Genomic DNA, 21,361 nt, shown 5'->3' with positions numbered 1-21,361 from the left:
CATAAGTAATGAAGGTTACGAAAAGCTGATTAATCACGGTGCAGACTTGAGTCAGTTATTGGTGTCTTTGAGTGTTTAATAACTCAGAGCCCGTGAAAAATTAGAATCAATGAGAATGTAGCACTTGATGAAGAACTCATAAGAAGTTATGCGGTTCCATGATAATCTCGAGATACCAGGGGGTAATACTCGATGACAGATCAAAGTAGAGGTTGGACTGGGGTAATGCTCTGCAGAAGACAAGTGCTCAAACTTGCACGAGAAATGGAATCAAGGAGAAACATGGCCGGAACCACGTCCACAGATACAAGATGAACTTATAACAAGGGGATAATTATTTTAAGAGAAGCTTCCATGATAAGGTATACATCGGGTCCATGGGCATGAACACAGGGTTCAAGGTCAACTCCCACCTGTTCAATGCATAACCTTTCATTCACCTCTCATATTTCGAAAATGACAATAACTATTGAAAATTTTACCTGGTGCAATACCAAATAAGTATGACCCGTGTAATCTTTCGGGTTCGCACGGATTATGGAAGGCATAGGTTCAACCCATCAGGGCATCTTAGGAACATATACCACAAACTTCGGAATAAAAAGATACAAGCTCGAAAGTAGAGCATGGTTCGCAAAGCAGCGGATACAATTTACCAAAGGCATTATGTATCCGAAGAAAAGCTCACAATGTTTAATGAATATGAAGGACGGTGTCAAATAAAATCCAACAAAGGATCTGGTGGTCCACAAGGGATCTGATGTGAGCATCGGTACTCAACCAGAAGAAGGAAAAAGGTAAGAAGGTGAAACCATAGAAACAACTGACTAATTTAAGCTCAAATGCAACGGAATTATGATTTTCAAATCAAGGGATCAGAAGCAACACTCTGATTAGGGTTGGATAAGTTGAATAGCCTTAGGGGTACAATCGACAACTATTTGAATGGTCGAGAACCAGCTCATGTTAAAAATGACGTCTGAGCTGGAAGGATGAATTCTGGGTTGGATTGATGATTGCGAGCATTCGCAAACATATTGGATCAAAGACTCAAAATGACGGTGACAAAGGATGCTCGTGAATATTGCTAGACATATGGAAAGTAACCATAATGCAAGCAGACAAGTATTTTCAGAGCAATAGTTGACAATGGATTATCGGCAGTCCGGATAGTATTTCAAAGTATCTTGTGGATCACATGATCAACTAGGAATGAACAAATCCTCGATGAGTGTGAGGAATTATCCGTAGATGTATTAAAGTGAAAATGGAGCTGCAAGGCAGCAGGCATAATGGATTCTCGAGATATTGGAATGTTTCAGGGAATCTTGTAATACCAAGAGCAATTGGGGATGAAGGTACAAACGACAAATGCGGGTGGTTATCCATAACGATTTATCGGTGGTAGATATAGCAATGGCAAAGGGTACAAGGGTCTCGGGAAAACATCGGAGAGTATCTTCGAAATCTCTTCTGGTGCAGTAGGCGATCAACTGTGATAAAGGGGCTCTCCAGGAGAAGTAGTTACGAGAACCTAGAGTCAAATTTAGTAAAATCATTTAACCCGATTAGAAGAGAGATCATAGTCCTAGAATAAGGATCGAGGAGTAAAAGATCCTAATACCACCCAGATGGCGACGTGGGCTGTAAGGCACACATCCATGTTAGTAAAAAGTTTTGTAATATCTAGACTCGACTCCGGCCAAGGAGTGTGGAAGGGGATTCCTACAGGCAGTCGGCTCTGATACCAACTTGTGACGCCCCCAATTCAATCGTACACTAATCATACACGCAAACATGTACGATCAAGATCAGGGACTCACGGGAAGATATCACAACACAGCTCTACAAATAAAATAAGTCATACAAGCATCATATTACAAGCCAGGGGCCTCGAGGGCTCGAATACAAGAGCTCGATCATAGACGAGTCAGCGAAAGCAACAATATCTGAGTACAGACATAAGTTAAACAAGTTTGCCTTAAGAAGGCTAGCACAAATTGGGATACAGATCGAAAGAGGCGCAGGCCTCCTACCTGGGATCCTCCTAAACTACTCCTGGTCGTCGTCAGCGAGCTGCACGTAGTAGTAGGCACCTCCCGAGTAGTAGTAGTCGTCGTCAACGGTGGCGTCTGGCTCCTGGACTCCAACGTCTGGTCGCAGCAATCAAGTATAGAAAGGGGGAAAAGGGGGAGCAAAGCAACCGTGAGTACTCATCCAAAGTACTCGCAGGCAAGGAGCTACACTACATATGTATGCATTGGTATCAAATGAAAAAGGCTATCATATGTGGACTGAACTGCAGAATGCCGGAATAGGAGGGGGATAGCTAGTCCTTTCGAAGACGACGCTTCTGGTAACCTCCATCTTGCAGCAGGAGAAGAGAGTAGATGGTAAGTTCGCCAAGTAGCATCGTGTAGCATAATCCTAACCGATGATCCTCCCCTCGTCGCCCTGTGAGAGAGCGATCACCAGTTGTATCTGGCACTTGGAAGGGTGTGTTTTATTAAGTATCCAGTTGTAGTTGTCATAAGGTCAAGGTACAACTCCAAGTCGTCCTGTTACCGAAGATCACGGCTATTCGAATAGATTAACTTCCCTGCAGGGGTGCACCACATTTCCCAACACGCTCGATCCCATTTGGCCGGATGATGTCACGAAGGCTTCGGCTGACACAACAACGTCGAGTGCCCATAACTGTCCTCGCGTAGATGGTTAGTGCGTATAGGCCAGTGGCCAGACTCAGATCAAATACCAAGATCTCGTTAAACGTGTTAAGTATCTGCGAATGCCGACCAGTGCCAGGCCCACCTCTCTCCTAGGTGGTCTCAACCTGCCCTGTCGCTCCGACGCAAAGTAACAGTCGGGGGCCGTCGGGAACTCAGGCCCACCACTACCTGGATGGAGCCACCTGCCCCTTCAGCCCCCATCTCCAAACAGTATCACCGGTAAGGTAACAATGTAAAGTATATAGTATATGCCCGTGATCACCTCCCGAAGTGATCACGGCCCAGTAGTATAGCATGGCAGACGGACAAGAGTGTAGGGCCACTGATGGAACACTAGCATCCTATACTAAGCAGTAGGATAGCAGGTAATGGTAACAACAGTAGTAGCAAGGACAGGCTATGCAGAAGTATAGGATTAACTGAAAGCAGTAACATGCTACACTACTCTAATGCAAGCAGTATAGAGAAGAATAGGCGATATCTGGTGATCAAGGGGGGGCTTGCCTGGTTGCTCTGGCAAGAGAGAGGGGTCGTCAACACCGTAGTCGTACTAGGTAGCAGCGGCGTCGGTCTCGGTGTCTAGCGAGAGAAGAGGGGGAAGAAACAATAAATATTTAAGCAAACAGATGCATAGCGATGCATGACATGTCAAGTATCGGTGCTAGGGGTGCCCTATCGCGGTATGAGTTGATACCGGCGAAGGGGGAAAACATCCGGGAAAGTATTCCTGGTGTTTCGCGTTTTCGGACAGATGAACTAGAGGGGGAAAGTTGCGTGTTCGCTATGCTAGGGATGCGTGGCGGATGAACGGGCTGCGTATCCATATTCGTCTCGTCATTCTGAGCAACTTTCATGTTGAAAATAATTTAATCCGAGTTACGGATTAAAAGATATGATTTTCTAAAGATTTTATTAACTTTTGGAATTTAATTAATTTTTAATTAAATTCGAAAATGGATTTATGACATCAGCATGATGTCATGCTGATGTCAGCAGTCAATGGGGGTTAACTGGTCAACCTGACTAGTGGGTCCCACTGGTCAGTGACACATTTTAATTAACAATTTAATTAACCTAATTAGAATTAATTAGGGGGTGGGCCCCACTTTCATACTCTGTTAGTTTAATTAACAGTAGTTAATTAGGCTAATTAGACATTAGATTAATTAATCCTAATTAGTTAATTTTAATCAGAATTAATTAAGTTAATTAATTAATTAATTTTATTATTATTTATTTATTATATATATTATTTTTAATTCCTTTTTTAACAAAACATTCTGGGCGTGGGGCCCATCTGTCATAGGCCCCAGGGCCTTATCGGGCACACGGGCGTGGGTGGGCGCCAGGACGTGCGGGTACGGGCGCTAGGAAACCAGGGCTTCGCCCCGGTGGTGCAGGCGCATGCTGCGGGCGCCGGAGCGCGCGGTCCAGGGGGAGCAGCGGGCGGCGCCGGCGATGGATGGCACCGGCGGAGGGTTGCGCGCGCGTGGGCCAGCAAGGCCACCGAAGCGGCGGCGAGGCAGGGCCAGGCGCGCGCCGAGTGGCGAGCAGGCAGCAGAGGCGACGGGGCGCGGCCAGCGAGCTGCAGAGCAGCGGCGGTGAGTGAGTGGAAGGGAGGCACGGGGTCGGTGGGCGAGGCGAGCGCGGTGAGCGGCGGTGGTCGTGAGGGGCGGGGGGGGCGCAGCCGCAGTAGCAGCTGCAGCTGCAACAGTGCAGCAGCTGCGGGAGGGTTGCGAGTGGTGGCCGCGGGGTGCGCGCGGGTGCGAGAGGAGGAGAGGCCAAGGGCTTGCGCACGCGAGGACTGTAGCTGGGCGCGGTCGTAGGCGGCAGCAGTGCAGGCGGTCGGCGGCGCTGGTGGGGCGAAGCAGAGCCGCGGCAGCAGCTGACGCGGATGCGCGCGAGCGAGCAGGGGGAAGAGGTCGGGGTAGGGAGGCGGAGCGATAGCGGCACGGCGCGGGCGTGTGTGGTCCACGACAACCGCGGGCTGGGCGCGACAGGGCCGCGATGAGCGCGGCCGCGGCGGTGAGCGCGAGCGTGGGGAGGGAGGGAGCGAGGCTCACGGCGAGATGCAGGGTTCGTGGCAGTGTGGCTTGGGGAGGACGGCGGCGACGACGTGCGTAGGGGGCGGCAGACCGGTGAGGGAGCGCTCCGGCGAGGCGATGACGGCGACGGCAGTGGTGCGGCGTCGGGCGGTGGGGTCGGGGCGTCGCGCCCCGATCCAAATCTAGCGGGGGGGAGTGGGTGCGAGGAGTGGGGTGGGTGGTTAGGTTTCCCCCCCCCCCCAGTGGGGTGGATATGGGGGAAGGTGTGGGGTGCGGCTGGGCCGGCCTGGCGGCCCGATGGCTTGCTGGGCCGTGGCCCAGCAGGGGGGGATTCCCCTTTTTTCATTTTATTTCTAGTTTTTAGCTTTTATTTTTATCTTAGCTTATAAATTTGGAGTTAGAACCTAACTTAGTATCAATAATTAGGCCACTACAATTGTTATCTTGGACCCAAATTAAAAAGCAATTAATTTATTATTATTATTTTGGACCACTATTTATTTACTTTAGGGCATTTAAACATTTTGCAAAAAATTGGTTCACCACCAATATTAATGAATGATTATTTGCCACGGTTTGAACATTTTAGTCTTGACATTTGAAAACCTTTATTGTTTGATGGATTTTGAATTTCAATTTGAATCGGTTTCGAACTACCGCGAGATTAGCAACAGTAATTGAAGTGACGTGGCATCATTAGCAGAGGGTTGTTGTAGCTTAATTATCCGGGCGTCACACCTCCTCTTAATGATTTAAGTGACTTGACTTGGCGCATGTTCACGCAAGTAGTTGAAACAAAATCAATATAGCCTTCACGATATTTATGTTCATGGTGGATTATATCCTAATCATGCTTGCATTCGGTGTTGATTAATTTTAATGCATGTTCATGACTGTTGTCGCTCTCTAGCTGGTCGCTTCCCAGTCTTTTGCTAGCCTTCACCTGTACTAAGCGGGAATACTACTTGTGCATCCAAATCCATAAACCCCAAAGTTATTCCATATGAGTCCACCATACCTACCTATATACGGTATCTACCTGCCGTTCCAAGTAAATTTGTATGTGCCAAACTCTAAACCTTCAAATAAATATCCTGTTTTGTATGCTCGAATAGCTCATGTATCAACTAGGGTTGTCTGTATCTTCCATGTTAGGCGGGTTATTTTCAAGAGGAGTAGACTCCGCTCCTCACTCACGAGAAAATGGCTGGTCACCGGGATGCCCAGTCCCATGCTTTATGCAAATCAAATCAAAATAATTGCAAACAAAACTCCCCCTGGGACTCTTGTTAGTTGGAGGCACTCGTTGTTTCGAGCAAGCCATGGATTGATGCTTGTTGGTGGAGGGGGAGTATAAACTTTACCATTCTGTTTGGGAACCGCCTATAATGTGTGTAGCATGGAAGATATTGTCATCTCTTGGTTGTTATGTTGACAATGAAAGTATACCGCTCAAAATATTATTCACCTCTATTTCAAAACCGAGCTCTGGCACCTCTACAAATCCCTGCTTCCCTCTGCGAAGGGCCAATCTATTTACTTTCATGTTGATTCATCATCTTCTTATTAAAAAGCACCAGCTGGAGAGCACCGTTGTCATTTGCATTCATTAATGTTAGTTTACATTGAGCATGACTTGACTGGGTCTCTTTTACCATGAATTGCAATGTCTAGTCAGTCCTTGATCTTTAAAGGTGCTCTGCATTTATGTCTTGCGGTCTCATAAAGGGCTAGCGAGATACCATCTTGTTATATCATATTATGATTGTTTTGAGAAAGTGTTGTCATCCGAGATTTATTATTATTGCTCGCTAGTTGATTATGCCATTGATATGAGTAAACTTGAGACCTATGCGTTATTGTGAATGTGGTTAGTCATAATCTTTGCTGAAAACTTGAATGTTGGCTTTACATATTTATAAAAACAAGAGCAAACAGAGTTTGTAAAAGTTTTTCTTTATCACTTTCAGTTTATCAACTGAATTGCTTGAGGACAAGCAAAGGTTTAAGCTTGGGGGAGTTGATACGTCTCCGTCGTATCTACTTTTCCAAACACTTTTGCCCTTGTTTTGGACTCTAACTTGCATGCTTTGAATGGAACTAACCCGGACTGACGTTGTTTTCAGCAGAATTGCTATGGTGTTATTTATGTGCAAAAACAAAAGTTCTCGGAATGACCTAAAACTTCACAGAACATCTATTCGGAAATAAAAAAAATCCTTGCAAAAGATGAAGACCAGGGGGGCCACCACCTGTCCACGAGGGTGGGGACGCGCTTGCCCCCCTAGGGCGCGCCCCCCTACCTCGTGGGCCCCCTGGAGCTCCTCTGACCTCAACTCCAACTCTATATATTTTCTTTTGGGGAGAAAAAAATCAGAGAGAAGAATTCATCACGTTTTATGATACGGAACCGCCACCAAGCCCTAAAACCTCTCGGGAGGGCTGATCTGGAGTTCGTTCGGGGCTCCGGAGAGGGGAATCCATGGCCATCGTCATCATCAATCATCCTCCATCACCAATTTCATGATGCTCACCGTCATGCGTAAGTAATTCCATCGTAGGCTTGCTAGACGGTGATGGGTTGGATGAGATCTATCATGTAATCGAGTTAGTTTTGTTAGGGTTTGATCCCTAGTATCCATTATGTTCTGGGATTGATGTTGCTATGACTTTGCTATGCTTAATGCTTGTCACTAGGGCCCGAGTGCCATGATTTCAGATCTGAACCCATTATGTTTTCATCAATATATGAGAGTTCTTGATCCTATCTTGCAAGTCTATAGTCACCTATTATGTGTTATGATCCGTTAACCCTGAAGTGACAATAATCGAGATACTTACCGGTGATGACCATAGTTTGAGGAGTTCATGTATTCACTATGTGTTAATGCTTTGTTCCGGTACTCTATTAAAAGGAGGCCTTAATATCCCTTAGTTTCCATTAGGACCCCGCTGCCACGGGAGGGTAGGACAAAAGATGTCATGCAAGTTCTTTTCCATAAGCACGTATGACTATATTCGAAATACATGCCTACATTACATTGATGAACTGGAGCTAGTTCTGTGTCACCCTATGTTATGATTGTTATGTGATGAACCGCATCCGGCATAATTCTCCATCACCGATCCATTGCCTACGAGCTTTCCATATATTGTTCTTCGCTTATTTACTTTTCCATTGCTATTGCTATCATCACTACAAAATACCAAAAACATTACTTTTGCTATCGTTACCTTTTACTACCGTTACCACTACTATCATATTACTTTGCTACTAAATACTTTGCTGCAGATATTAAGTTTCTAGGTGTGGTTGAATTGACAACTCAGCTTCTAATACTTGAGAATATTCTTTGGCTCCCCTTGTGTCGAATCAATAAATTTGGGTTGAATACTCTAGCCTCAAAAACTGTTGCGATCCCCTATACTTGTGGGTTATCAGGCATCTCCAAGCTTAGGCTCTTTTCACTCCTTATTCCTTCATCCATCATGATCTCCCCCAAAACTTGAAAACTTCAATCACACAAAACTTAACAAAACCTTTGTGAGATCCGTTAGTATAATAAAACAAATCACCACTTTAAGTACTATGGCAAACCCATTCATATTTTATAATTGCATTATACCTACTTTATTCTAACTTTACTATGGACTATACCCTCCAATACAATCCATAGATTCATCAAAATAAGCATACAACGCAACAAAAACAGAATCTGTCAAAAACAGAATAGTCTGTAGTAATATGGACATTGACCATACTTCACTTATATATCATAGACATGTGTTGTCATTTGATGAATGGGATCACATCATTAGGAGAGTGATGTGATGGACAAGACCCATTCGTTAGCTTAGCATAATGATCGTTAAGTTTTATTGCTATTACTTTCTTCATGACTTATACATATTCCTTTGACTATGAGATTATGCAACTCCCGAATACCGTAGAAACACCTTGTGTGCTATCAAACATCACAATGTAACTGGTTGATTATAAAGATGCTCTACAGGTGTCTCCGAAGGTGTTTGTTGGGTTGGCATAGATCGAGATTAGGATTTGTCACTCCGAGTACCGGAGAGGTATCTCTGGGCCCTCTCGGTAATGCACATCATAATAAGCCTTGCAAGGAATGTGACTAATGAGTTAGTTGCAGGATGATGCATTATGGAGCGAGTAAAGAGACTTGCCGGTAACGATATTGAACTAGGTATGAGGATACCGACGATCGAATCTCAGACAAGTAACATACCGATGACAAAGGGAATAACGTATGTTGTTATGCGGTTTGACCGATAAAGATCTTCGTACAATATGTAGGAGCCAATATGAGCATCCAGGTTCAGCTATTGGTTATTGAGCAGAGATGTGCCTCGGCCATGTCTACAATATGTAGGGTCTGCACGCTTAACGTTCGATGACGATTTGTATTATGAGTTATGTGTTTTGGTGACCGAAGTTTGTTCAGAGTCCCGGATGAGATCACAGACATGACAAGGAGTCTCAAAATGGTCGAGAGGTAAAGATTGATATATTGGAAGCTAGTATTCAGACACCAGAAGGGTTCCGGAGTGTATCGGGTATATACCGGAGTACCGGAGGGGTTACCGGAACCCCCCGGGAAAAGATATGGGCCATAGGAGGGAGGCTAACCAGCCCACAAGGGGTTGGTGCGCCCCCCACAGGGGATGAGGCCGAATTGGACTAGGGAATGGGGCGCCACCCCCCTTTCCTTCTCCTACTCCCTCTCCTTTCCCCCTCCATGAGAAGGAAAAGAAGGGGGACCGAATCCTACCAGGACTCTGAGTCCTAGTAGGAATCCCCCCTTATGGTGCGCCCCCTAGGGCGGGCCTCCTCCCTCTTCCTCCTTTATATACGTGGGTAGGGCACCCCTTGGAGACACAACAATTGTCCCAAGCCGTGTGCGGCGTCTCTTTCCACAGTTTGCTCCTCCGGTCATAGCGTCGTAGTGGTTAGGCGAAGCCATGCGCGGATCACATCACCATCACCGTCACCACGCCGTGGTGCTGACAAAACTATCCCTCAACCCTCTGCTGGATCAAGAGTTCGAGGGACGTCATCGAGCTGAACGTGTGCAGAACTCGGAGGTGCCATACGTTCGGTACTTGATCGGTTGGATCGCGAAGACGTTCGACTACATCAACCGCGTTAACCTAACGCTTCCTCTTTCGATCTACGAGGGTACGTGGACACACTCTCCCCTTCTTGTTGCTATGCATCTCCTAGATAGATCTTTCATGATCGTAGGAAATTTTTTGAAATTGCATGCTACGTTCCCCAACAGACAAGTACGCTGCGGCCGACTCCTTGATGCGAGTGTCGTTCCGACTCGATGCTGCCGGCAAAGCAATCCAAGATCAGCCGATCGACTGACCACCGGATGGCTGAAGATGGCGGCTCCGGCTCCTCGAGGCAGCGCTAGAGCGACCATGGCAAGCGGAAACACGAGCAACCAGACATCTGCTATGGCAGCCAGCAAGTCGCAGCCGTGGAGGAGGAGTGACCGGCTGCCGTGGGCGGTACCCGACACCAGCGAGCCAGCGAGAAGATGCCATGGCGGCCCAAGTTCAGTTTCGAGGAGATGCTCGACGCTCGTGCAAGTACCATAATAGTGTGAGGCCGGTCATTCATTCCGCACACACACACACACGAGGGAGAGAGCAGAGCCTAGAGCCCACTTCTTCCTCCTTTGATACAACTCCAGGAGCAACCTTGTACACCATGAGTTCATCATTGAGATCCTTGCAGGAGTAGGGGTGTTACCTCCACACGAGGGCCCTGAACCTAGGTACATTGCTATGTTAGTCAGTGCTTGTGCCTAATCCCGCACCCGTACACTGTCTGCGCTCATCGGTCCCTAACCACATGAGATAAGCCATCCCATGGCATCTGCCATGCAAATACCAGGACAAGTAGATGGAATTGATGCCCAGTTGCTCGATCCTCCAACTAAACGGACCGACGGCTCCACCGGGGATGCTCCCTCCCCGTGTCAAGGAGGAGCGCCACTCACCGCCGCCCCTGCTCAATGTGATCACGACGAAGGTGTGCGGTCACATTCTCCACTACCTCTACAGCGGCAGGGCGGCGGCACCTGTTCGTCATCCCGGAGCGCCATGCCGGCACAGGAGTATGCCGACAGTGAGAAGCGCTGTTGGGACAGGCGCAACGTGGCGCATCGGTCCAAGTTCATGGACTCCGACGTCCCGCTGCCACACATCGCGGCGGAGTTGGACCTGGCATATGCCTAGACCCTAGACCGCTCTGAGGCAACGTCGGAGACGACCAAGTGCCACCTTCGCCGCCTCGACGGAGAGATGGCCAAGTATGGCGAGGAGTGGTCTCTCAGCGAGATCGCCGCTGCCAACGATGCCTCCTCCAAGAACTGCTGCCCTATCCCCCAGCCAACGTCCTTGGTGGCCGCGGCCGCACTGCACACGTCGCAGGAGGAAGCGGAGAGGATCATCCGCGGGTGTCGGGCGGCTGCCGGGAAGCCCTGTCGTGACGCGGTCCTCTTATGCCACCCGAAGCCCGACGACGGCGACTCAGATGCCGGATCCGGCGACAATGGCGGAGGAGGAGCCGCCAGCCATCCCGACATGGCCTACGAGGTCACCGTCAAGTATAGGGTAGTTTAGGAGTTTTATTTTAAGGTTTTTAGTTCACTAGAGGATATATCATCTGGTTTTATGTAAAAGTTATCCTAGTTTACATGAACTTCGTTCGGGTTATATCAAAATCCGCCCGGTCTGCACGAATTTCGTCCGGTTAGTCGGAATAGTGTATGCAGGCAGCGTTTGATGGCGGCCTCCAGCATTAATGTTCATGGACTGGTCCCCCTTATCCGCAGAGGAATGCGGGGGGAAATTTGCAGGTCACCGTTGGAGATGCCCTTACAACCATATAATGGAGAATGGTGATTAGCACCCTCGATATGGTTTTAGTCGGTAAGTGTAATCCTGTTCCAAAGTTGATTAATGTTATATCCCGGTGCGGGCTGAGGGCGGCTACCCCCTGCCGCGGCGGTCGGCTGGTGGGGTGGCAGTGCAGTGGTGGATCATGTTGGTGGTGGCGTTGGCGGCGGTGTGGGCTTCGGTAGGACCTCGCGTGCGGCGGCCGTTGGCTACGAGGGTGGTGGCGCTACTGTTGTAGGGCGGCTCGGGGCTACCCCTCGGGGTCCCGACGTGGATGTGGACTGCCACAATGTGGTGGTGGCTCACGACGATGGTCTGGGTCGGTTCACGGCGGCGGCTGGACATCTCTGGCGTCGGCCTGTCAGTGAGCGGCATGTGTCGACCTTCGATCCCTCTCATCATCGTCCGGGCGCTACCTTCATCAAAGGGTTGGTCCTCTCCCAACTGCGTTCCATCGCTCGTCTCGAGCCCGGCAGCGGGACCGGACTCGTCTCGCGGCTGGCAGCAGGACCGAGCTGATCTCGCGCCCGGCAGCAAGACCAATCTCGTCTCGCGCCCGGTGCAACAGTACGGGTTGATGGTGGCCAGTTTTGGCCGGCCTATTGGTCTCGGTGTTGGGGGCCGCCGAGGGATGCGAAAGGCGGGACATTTCCACTCGTCTCTTTAGGTGGGGTAGCGGTGGGTGTCAGGTGAGGTGGTATAAAGGTCTTGGATGCCAGGGTGGCGACCCTGGTGGTGGTGGCGCGGTGCTCATGGTCAGAGCCCATGGCTTGGTGCAACCCGGTGACCAGGGCCGTGTGGGCAGCATGGTAGCCGCGGTGTGGCGTTCGGTGGTGGTGAGTGTTGGCCGGGGTGAAAACCTGTTCTACCTCCGGACGGATCAGCGGCGGTGAAGCTCGTTCCCTTCCTGAAGGCGTTGTCGCGGCCATCATTGCCCGTCATGTTGCTCCAGGGGAAACTCTGACCCTTGGGTCGGGCGGTGGCGGCACTCCGGTGTCATATCCTTTCTGAAGGCACCGCCTTGGAGCCCACGGTTCGGTGTATGCGGCTTCATCTCTCTGTGGTGACGTCTTCACGCCTGATGACCCCGGTTCCTCTTGTGGTGCTTGGGTTGTGTTGCTGCGCTCAACACCTATATATCATGTCTTGGATATGTACGTGTAATGTGGTGGCACGTGATTGTACCGGGTTGTGGATGTTCATTGCTTAATATATAAAGCGGGACGGAATCTTTTTTGATAAATGAATTTCAAGCAACGGCGTGCGTCCATGGCATCAGAACCTATCATCTTTTGTTGGGCTGAGATACTTACTCCGCTGTATTTCATAATTGAGTGGGCTGTTGTAACCTTGTAATATTTGTACTAGGTTTAAGCTTCTATACTTATATTATTAAAAGAGCAAACATAAACTTTTTTAAAGCCACACAACAAACTGTACACGGGATAATCAGGACCTTCTGATTAAATTAATTTAAACATATCCTACCGTCCATATTATATCAATGGTCAGCGAAATAAATCAACGTCTCAGATTAAATGTTCTGCCAAGCAGACGCTATCGTCTGCCAATTCTCCACGCTCCGCATCCCTCGATCCCGCGGCCCACCTGCCTGATTTATGGAACAAAATTAGTGCGTGATCTCCCTCGCTCGCATGATTCCCTTAATTATGGAAACAACCAAAGATTTTTCTTGTTTCTCTCCACTTCTGTCTCCCAAAAATAACTGCTCCCTCCCCTCGCCCGCTCACCTCTCCCCACGGCCGCGTCGTGTCCACCGCCGCCCCCACGCGACGCAGGCGGGGATCTCCTCCCAAGTTCCCCTCTTCTCCCTCTTCACCATCCCACACGATAAGCGGGCAGCAGAGGACGAAAATGGCGACCACCATCTCTCTCCTCTCCCTCGCCCCGCTCCGACTCACCCACCGCTGCCTCCTCTCCCTCACCCCCGGCAGGCCTCACGTTTCCATACGCTTGCCTGGAAGGACGCAGCCGCCTCAACCGTCTCCGGGCCCGGAGTGGGCGCGAGGAGTAGGCTGCTCTTGGTGCTCGACCGGGCGCTCATGGACGAGGAGCAAGACTGCCGCGAGTGCGCCCAGGTGCAGCACAAGGGCATCGAGGCGGACATCCTGCTGCTTTCTCCACCCCCTCGCCGTCGCCTCTCCAGAACTTCCTCTGGCCTGGGGACATCCTGCTGCTGTCTCCACCCCGTCCAGTCTTCGTCCGGCCTTCTTATCTCCTCCCTCTCTTTGAGGTATGCATGAGCAGCTAGATGGGTTGTTTCTTCTCATCCACTGCGGCCTCAATTCTCTTTCTTTTTAAACCAAATCGATCAATTCGAGTAGGGTAGGGATGGGGCCTTCACACGATTTCTATGTCAGATCCGCCCCTGGGTGTATTGTCCATGGTAGGATCATGCATGTTGTTGTGTTCCTTGATTCCATCTTCTGGATGATATGTGTATGATTGGTTCGCTGTCTTATCTTGCGTAGTTGCAAATTTTAGGGATCTTTTACAATGGATGATGCGTGATAGCTTGGTGCTTTTTATTATGGTAATACTAATAATTACTACTATGCATCTGAATACCCTCATGCGTACAATTGTTGTATGTTTCAGGAAAATATCAACTATTGATTTCCTCCTGATTAGCAACTCCACTGATGTGTTATATGTATTATCATCAATTCGTCATTTTGATAGATAGATTATAACACCGCTGCTCTTTGTAGATTTTGAATGAAGGAGAGAAGTTGAACCATTGGGAAGAGAAAAGCGGCCGCTAGGCCACCCCCTAGGAAGTGGATGGACAAACTCGATACGGTCTTTTCCTGCCCATTCTGCAATCATGGGAGCAGCGCTGAATGCCGGATGATAGTACCATCTTCACGTATTTTTACTATTAGTTGGTTGATACTAGACGGTTATCTATCCATTCAAAATTGTGACTGGCCTTCATTTTTCTTCAATGATACGAAGAACCTGATTAGTGAGGCTAATTGTCAAATCTGCCAGGAAAGCTTCAGCACCACTGCAAAGAAGTTCAACCTACCACATTATTTTCTTGTTAATGTATTTTAATTAAGCTATCTTATCTTAAGTGAATTATTCTGCCGAGGGTCAAGAACTATCCTGGGCAATGTTAAATATATATAGCAATGCATATTTGCCCTATTCCGCATGGAGTAAAATTTAGCATAGCATTACAGTTATGTTGGAACCTTCTGAATTTCTCGTAGAAACACAAGCTGCTAGCATAGTGGTGTGTAGGGGGAGGCCTGGAGTAGACATGTGATTGTTTTGCCGGAGCAGATATCAGGCACATCTGCAGGCAGCAGACTGTAGGCAAGGGCACATGGCAGTGTAGCAACATGGCCGGTGGCTTGCTGCTGTTGCGAGTGGGCTACCTAGAAGATGAACATGAAGAATATGGTGCCAGCAATGGCAAAGGGGAAGGCAGGGAGTGGTAAAGTGAAAGGTTAGTTTGAGGCTCCTTTTGAATTTCTATATTTGTGTACGTTAGCAGAGGAAAATGATAGTGTGCCACTCTGAAACGATAGTGTGATATTAGTGGTCTTTTCATGCCGTAAATTGCAGATTTGACAAGACACTTCGGCTTAATTTTTTTATTGTTATCTTAGTACTATTTTCATGCTGTAAATTTCAGATTTGACAAGGCACTTTGGCTTAATATTTTTTATGGTTGTATTTCAGAGAAATATTGAGGTGTGAAGTTAGTATACGAGATATAGATGCTCCACAACATGTGTATTGTTGCGTAACTCTTGGCTCTCTACATCAGCCTTCAATCACATGAAGGTACACCCCGGTGCTGGGTATGTACATAAACTAAGTGCAAACGTGTAATCTATATGTATTCTTTTCAATGCTAATTTGATATTTGGCTTTACAAACTAACCTTGCAATTTAGTTAGAAATGATAAAGTTATTCAGAAATCCCTTGAAACATTCTCCAGCAAAATCAAATGAAGGGCATTGAAGTTCCTTTTTAATACGAGCCTCAAACTTATTGTATTCTGAAATCTGAATATGTTCCCATTGTTGCATCATTTAGCTATTCTTTATTACCTCATCCAGTAATGTTTCTTTTGTGCTTTCACTGAATTAAGAAAATAGTTTTTATAGCTTATCTATGTACTACTTATTAAAGTTTGATGGATTATGGTTGGAATGTGATGCTTATCTGCTCATTTTATTTTTTACAGTTTGTGATCACATCAGATTTGAGGTGTATTTATAACAATCACATAAATGGAAGGTTGCAGGATGATTTTGGAAATGTCAATGGCGTCAACAAAGACATCGGACAAGAGGTAAACACTTATCTATGTTTACCCTCTACTATTAGATTATACTGTTGAAATTGATTTTGCGACACAAATATGGTGAGTAGAATCTCACCTTATATTTGTTGATTACATGTGTTGCACACTGGTCTATATGTATCGGCTCCCCTATCCATCTGGGCAGGGTATGCTCTTCTAATTATTATGATGATTTCCACATGTAGTAATGCTACTCTCAATGTTTTTTGCGTAACAATCTGACTATTTTGTTTTGAAAACTTCGTAGTGATTCTTCCAGTTAAGTTGAGCTTAAGACGTGGTGATTCTGGTTTGAAATTTCCTAAATGCATTTTCCAATCCAAAATTTCTTTTTCCAGATATGGACTCTTTTGCTAAGAAATAGGCCAATCTGCATTCAAATTTAAATAAAATATATGGCCTTCTGTTGATAGATGGAATTACACACTGATGGATTGTGGTTTTTATTTTACTTATAGAAATAGCGAAACTGAATATTCTGTTTGCAACACAGCTATCATATATTCTAATTCAGACACAAGTGATGATACAACAATGCTCTTCGCCAAATTCTAATTCAGGCGAGCATAGCTTAGCTTGGGACCATGCCCGTGCAACAGTTATTGTCATCTTCATGCCCCATATAAGTTGCTTCTGTCATGCATAGAAGACAAAGACGCCATCAACAGCAGCGACACACATAGTGAGGTCATTGCCTAACAGGATTTTGCTTTGAGCTGCTTGGAGACATCCAGCGTCGTTGTATTCCTGCTTTATTGCCCTGTTTTTACACTGAAAATCTGAACATATGTAGTTGATTTCCAATATTCGATCGTACTGCAATATTTTTTGACTTGGTTATTTGTACATAGTACAAGCTTGAATATTGAAAAAAAAATTGTGCATTACTTTGTATGTGCATTTGCACACATGCATATGATAATTCACGTCAGATTTGTTATGTGCTCTGTTTGCCACCAAAGTTAAGTGCACCTCCTTATTTTCAGATTACGATTTGAAGTCTTGTTTGAATAGCCCTATTTGTATTTGGTGGATTGTATCTATATACCATGTTAACAATAGATGTAACCTCATTTATTTTCACAGTAATATTAAATGCCTCTTCAGTATATCAAAACGGTCTTTCTCTATGAGGAGCCTGCAGTTTGTGATGTTGAAATTTTTCTTTGGGCAAATACACTACATAAAAAACATTCTATGCTGAGCACCCTGCAAAGGCAGATATGTACTTGGCATAGTATTTGTTCAGTGTAAAACTCTATGAAGTGCACTTGGCATACACCTAGCATGGTGTTTACTGAATGTATTTATTGGTTTTTGAAAGGAATCTTAAGATTCTTATGTTCAACTATAATTTATCTCCGAAAGTTCATTCTACAATACTTATATATAGATTCCCATTTATAAACATTTTTTTAAAAATTATACTAGGACATGGATTTTAAATTTTGGGTACTTTGAGCATATTCAGATTTATATTTGATGAGGGACATGTGCGTGCACGTGCATAGTTACTAGTACACTACAAGAGGAGTAGATTTTCTGATGATGCTCTGCTTCCTGTAGCCGTAATGTTACCGCCGAATCCTTGACAAATGGTAAAACATTGACTAAAAAAAAGCAAGATGCATAGTACATTTTTCTAGTGGCTACGCTGGATTTCCTGGGCGATGCATTTGGCGGTCGACCGAGTTTTTGACGTGACTTTGTAACTACGAGAAAATGCTATTTCTTGTCTCCGTTTCAAAATAAATGTCTCAAGCTTAGTATAATATTTTTTTTCAAAAAAAAAGCTTAATATAATTTTGCACTGAATTTTGTATATAGTCGAGACACTTATTATTTTAGAATGAAGGAGTATATACTGTCTTCGGTCCTTTTTACTCAGCATATTAGGTTTGTCTGAAGTCAAACTCTTCAAAGTTTGACCAAGTTTATACAAAAAATTATTAACATTTATATGTCAACACCAATATCATTAGAACCATCTTGGAATATATTTTCATATTATACTCATTAGGTATTATAGATGTTAGTATTTTTTAATATAAATTTGGTTAAACTTAGCAAAGTTTGACTTCAGACAAATTTAATATGCAGAGTAAAAAGGACCATAGGGAGTATGTACGCGGTCTACTGTTTGAACCCATAGACAATGCATGTTCGGTTCACGGGTGTCGGCGCGACACGTCAGTCACTTTTTGATCATCAACGGGTCGCCTCAGCGGCCGCATAAATGGCACTGCACTCCACTCCACCAGCACAAGTGAAGCTGCTGCATGTGCCAAGATCGATCGATGCAAGGAAATTTCCAAGGCTACGTGAATGGTACCGCACTCCACTCCACTAGCACAAGCGGCAGTTTCCAAGGAGCGTCTTCTTCAAAGAGACGAAGACCCCCGCGTCGCTCTCAGGTCTCCTCCACTAGCACGGGCACCTCACGCGTCTCCTCCTTCGGTCGTCTTCCTTCTGCTACCCTCCTCTCGCTGTCGCCGGGCAAAGGCTAGATGGTGTCAGCGGTGACCGGGCCTTTCACTCGTGCGCCTCCAGCGGATCTGCTGGGGAGGTGGCTTCTCCCACACACCGTGAATTTGGAGTAGTCCTGGCCATCTTCAGCCCGGCCATGTCGGCCCACCCAGGCCCGGCCCTAAAATTCAGGGCCTAGGCCTGATGGGCTTGCTCGTGGGCTGGGCTTAGGCCTGAGTTTTAAGCCTACCAGCAGGGCCTGGACGGGCTTGGGCTTGACACATTGACATTTTAAAGAAGAGGCCCGGCCCATAGCCCTAAGCCCTAAGGGCTTTTTACCAGATGGGCCGGGCTTGGGCTTGAAAAGTAGCCTGATGGTAGGGCATGGGAAGGCCCAGGCCTCAGTTTTCTGCCGTGAGCTTTTTTAGGCCCGGCCGGCCCGGCCCAAACGGGGAAAGCTCAGCGAGAGATTTACTACTAATTGAGCCACGGCCCATGAGCGTTCGCACAGGCGCTTTCAGCTATATCTCGCCCATACTGAGACGTAATAAGTCTCGCCTACAGCGCGGGGCTATTAGGCGGACCTAACAGTACAGTTTTGCGTGAGTTGTTGTTTTTTCGGTTTTTATCGGTTTTTCGCATTTTTGCGTTGGTTTTCCTTGGGTTTTCTTCTCTTTTTCGATAGTTTTTCTTTTTCTTCAGTTTTCTTTTTTCCCGTCAGTTTTTCCTTTTCTAACGCATGCATAATTTTTAATACACATTGTACATTTTCTGTATACATAAAGAAAATATTTTTATACACTTTAAAAAATTTCAAATACATGGTTAATATTTTTTTCAGATATAATTTTGGCGTCTACTTTATTCATACACATTTCTACACATGCAAAACATTTTATATTTATATTTAACATTTTCCAAACCCATGATTAACACTTTCTCAAATACAAGTTTCGAAAAAAATGAATACATGTTAAACATTTTTCAAATACAGGTTGAAACATTTTTTTAATTACATGAACCTATTTGGACATTGTATAAACATTTTTCTAAAATATTACAAAATTATCTTGTAAACACCTGTACATTGTTTTAAATGCAACATGCATTTTTTAATGGTAGAAATAGTTTTTTGGAATTACATGATTTTTTACATTGTATAAAAATTTTCAAAAATGCCGAGTACATTTTTTGAATTGAGTGAGCGTTTTTTAAATGTCACATAATGTTTTGGTTTTTTCGGGGAAATACTTTTTTTGATTGACACAAACATTTTTTAAAAGTTGGGCGAACAATTTTTATAAACTGCATGAACAGTTTTTAAATGTGCTATGAACACTTAATAAAGCTAATTAAATTATTTTACATAATATATGTATTTAGTATTTTTCAAAATATGAACAAAATTAAAAAGAAAATCATGTATGTGATGTCAGCATGACGAAACCACATGGCTACCTGGCCGGCCCACTGCCTTTTGTTTCGCCTTAGCCTTGCCCGCAATTCGGCGCGTGAAGCGCCAAACTGGAGCCCTCGTGGATAAGGCCTTTACGGATATTATGATCTATATATAAATTACTAAAATTTGTTTACATTTCCCGAAGACTCTCCTCCCATGGCCTATGATTTTCTATTTTTGCAGGAATGTGTTTCAGATTATTACTCCCTTCGTTCTTAAATATAAGATATTTTAGAGATTTCAATACGGACTACATGTGAAGCAAAATGAGTAAATCGACACTCTAAAGTACGTCAATATACATCCGTATGTTGTCCATATTGAAATCTCTAAAAAGACTTAGTTTTAGAAACAGAGGGAGTATTTATTTAAAAGTTTCACAGAACTTATTGGAATTATTGATAGATGATCCAGAAAAAAAAAATCTACAGACATATAGAGAAGGACTAAAAGTTAACTAACACGGGAAACAAGTTTATTTCTGCGACATGGTTGTAGACACACAGCAACATCACTTACGAAAAGCAGAAGAGGATACAAAGGTACTAGCATGCATGGCCAACACAAAGCATGCATGCACGCACGCAGGAGCGCGTTCGGATCAGCCAGCCGACCAGAACGTACGTACTCCTACGAACGACTGAAAGTTGACAGCAAAACACCACGTTACGATCTACTGGTGCAACCGGCGACCGGCGGCGGACCGCGGCGGCCGGCGCGTATCGGGCTGCATAGTGCGTGACGGTGACTAGCAGGAGGCCGCCCCGTAGCCGCACTTGGCGGGGATCTGCATGGCGCGGTTGCCGTCGATGTCCGGGGACAGCGCGTTCCTGAACTGGCAGAGGCACTTGAAGTTGCCGCCGCGCACCGCGTTGCAGCACGCGCCGCTGGGGCTGGCCTCCGTGCTGCCCACCGTGCAGTAGGACTTGCAGTTGTTGACGACGCTGTCCCTGTCCACGCTGCAGACCCTGAGCCCGGCCGCGCCCGACGCCGCCGCCACGACCAGCAGCGCCACCAGCGCGGCGGCCACGCCGGCGCTGCTCATCGTCACCTTCCTCCCGGCGGCCATGGCTAGCTAGCTGTCGGATCGATCGACTGGTGGATCAGCTGCTGCTTGATGTGTGCGTGTGTGGGGGGCAGTCGGTTGTCTGGGTGTGTCACGGTGGGCGATGGCTAGCGCTTATATAGCGTGGGGATACCGTGGCCCGTGACGACGCGCATGTGGCCGCGCGCTTGGCCGCATTAGGTCACGGGCAAAGCTAGCCAGATCAGATCGTCGGCACGAAGCCATGATACATTCAACGCGAACGTATATTTCCACGTACCTGCATGCGGTACGTTCTGGCAGTGCAGACCGAGCCAATGGGCAAGCACAAAGCC

General features: G+C 46.3%; 1 protein-coding gene and 1 long non-coding RNA gene across 2 annotated transcripts; one reads left to right on the top strand and one right to left on the bottom strand.

Annotated features, from left to right (window-relative positions):
- Positions 1-15,088: 15,088 nt before the first annotated feature.
- On the top strand, positions 15,089-16,037 carry LOC123058999 (uncharacterized). Its single transcript, XR_006427339.1, has 3 exons — positions 15,089-15,188; positions 15,425-15,529; positions 15,937-16,037. It is a non-coding gene; the product is annotated as an uncharacterized lncRNA (long non-coding RNA).
- A 4,397-nt stretch (positions 16,038-20,434) lies between these two features.
- LOC123063038 (putative lipid-transfer protein DIR1) lies at positions 20,435-21,145 on the bottom strand. The gene has a single exon (XM_044486752.1). It carries the CDS (start codon positions 21,048-21,050, stop codon positions 20,730-20,732), a length of 321 nt encoding a protein of 106 aa, XP_044342687.1. The 5' UTR covers positions 21,051-21,145; the 3' UTR covers positions 20,435-20,729.
- Between the last annotated feature and the right edge of the window lie 216 nt (positions 21,146-21,361).

Source organism: Triticum aestivum, chromosome 3A (assembly GCF_018294505.1).
Source record: "Triticum aestivum cultivar Chinese Spring chromosome 3A, IWGSC CS RefSeq v2.1, whole genome shotgun sequence".
Lineage (NCBI taxonomy): Eukaryota > Viridiplantae > Streptophyta > Magnoliopsida > Poales > Poaceae > Triticum > Triticum aestivum.
Note: the sequence above shows the minus strand (reverse complement) of the source record. Positions and strands in the feature narration are given on the sequence as shown.

What these genes read in the sequence shown, in the direction of transcription:
- LOC123063038 (XM_044486752.1), bottom strand. Translation starts at nt 21,050, where the DNA reads ATGGCCGCCGGGAGGAAGGTGACGATGAGCAGCGCCGGCGTGGCCGCC.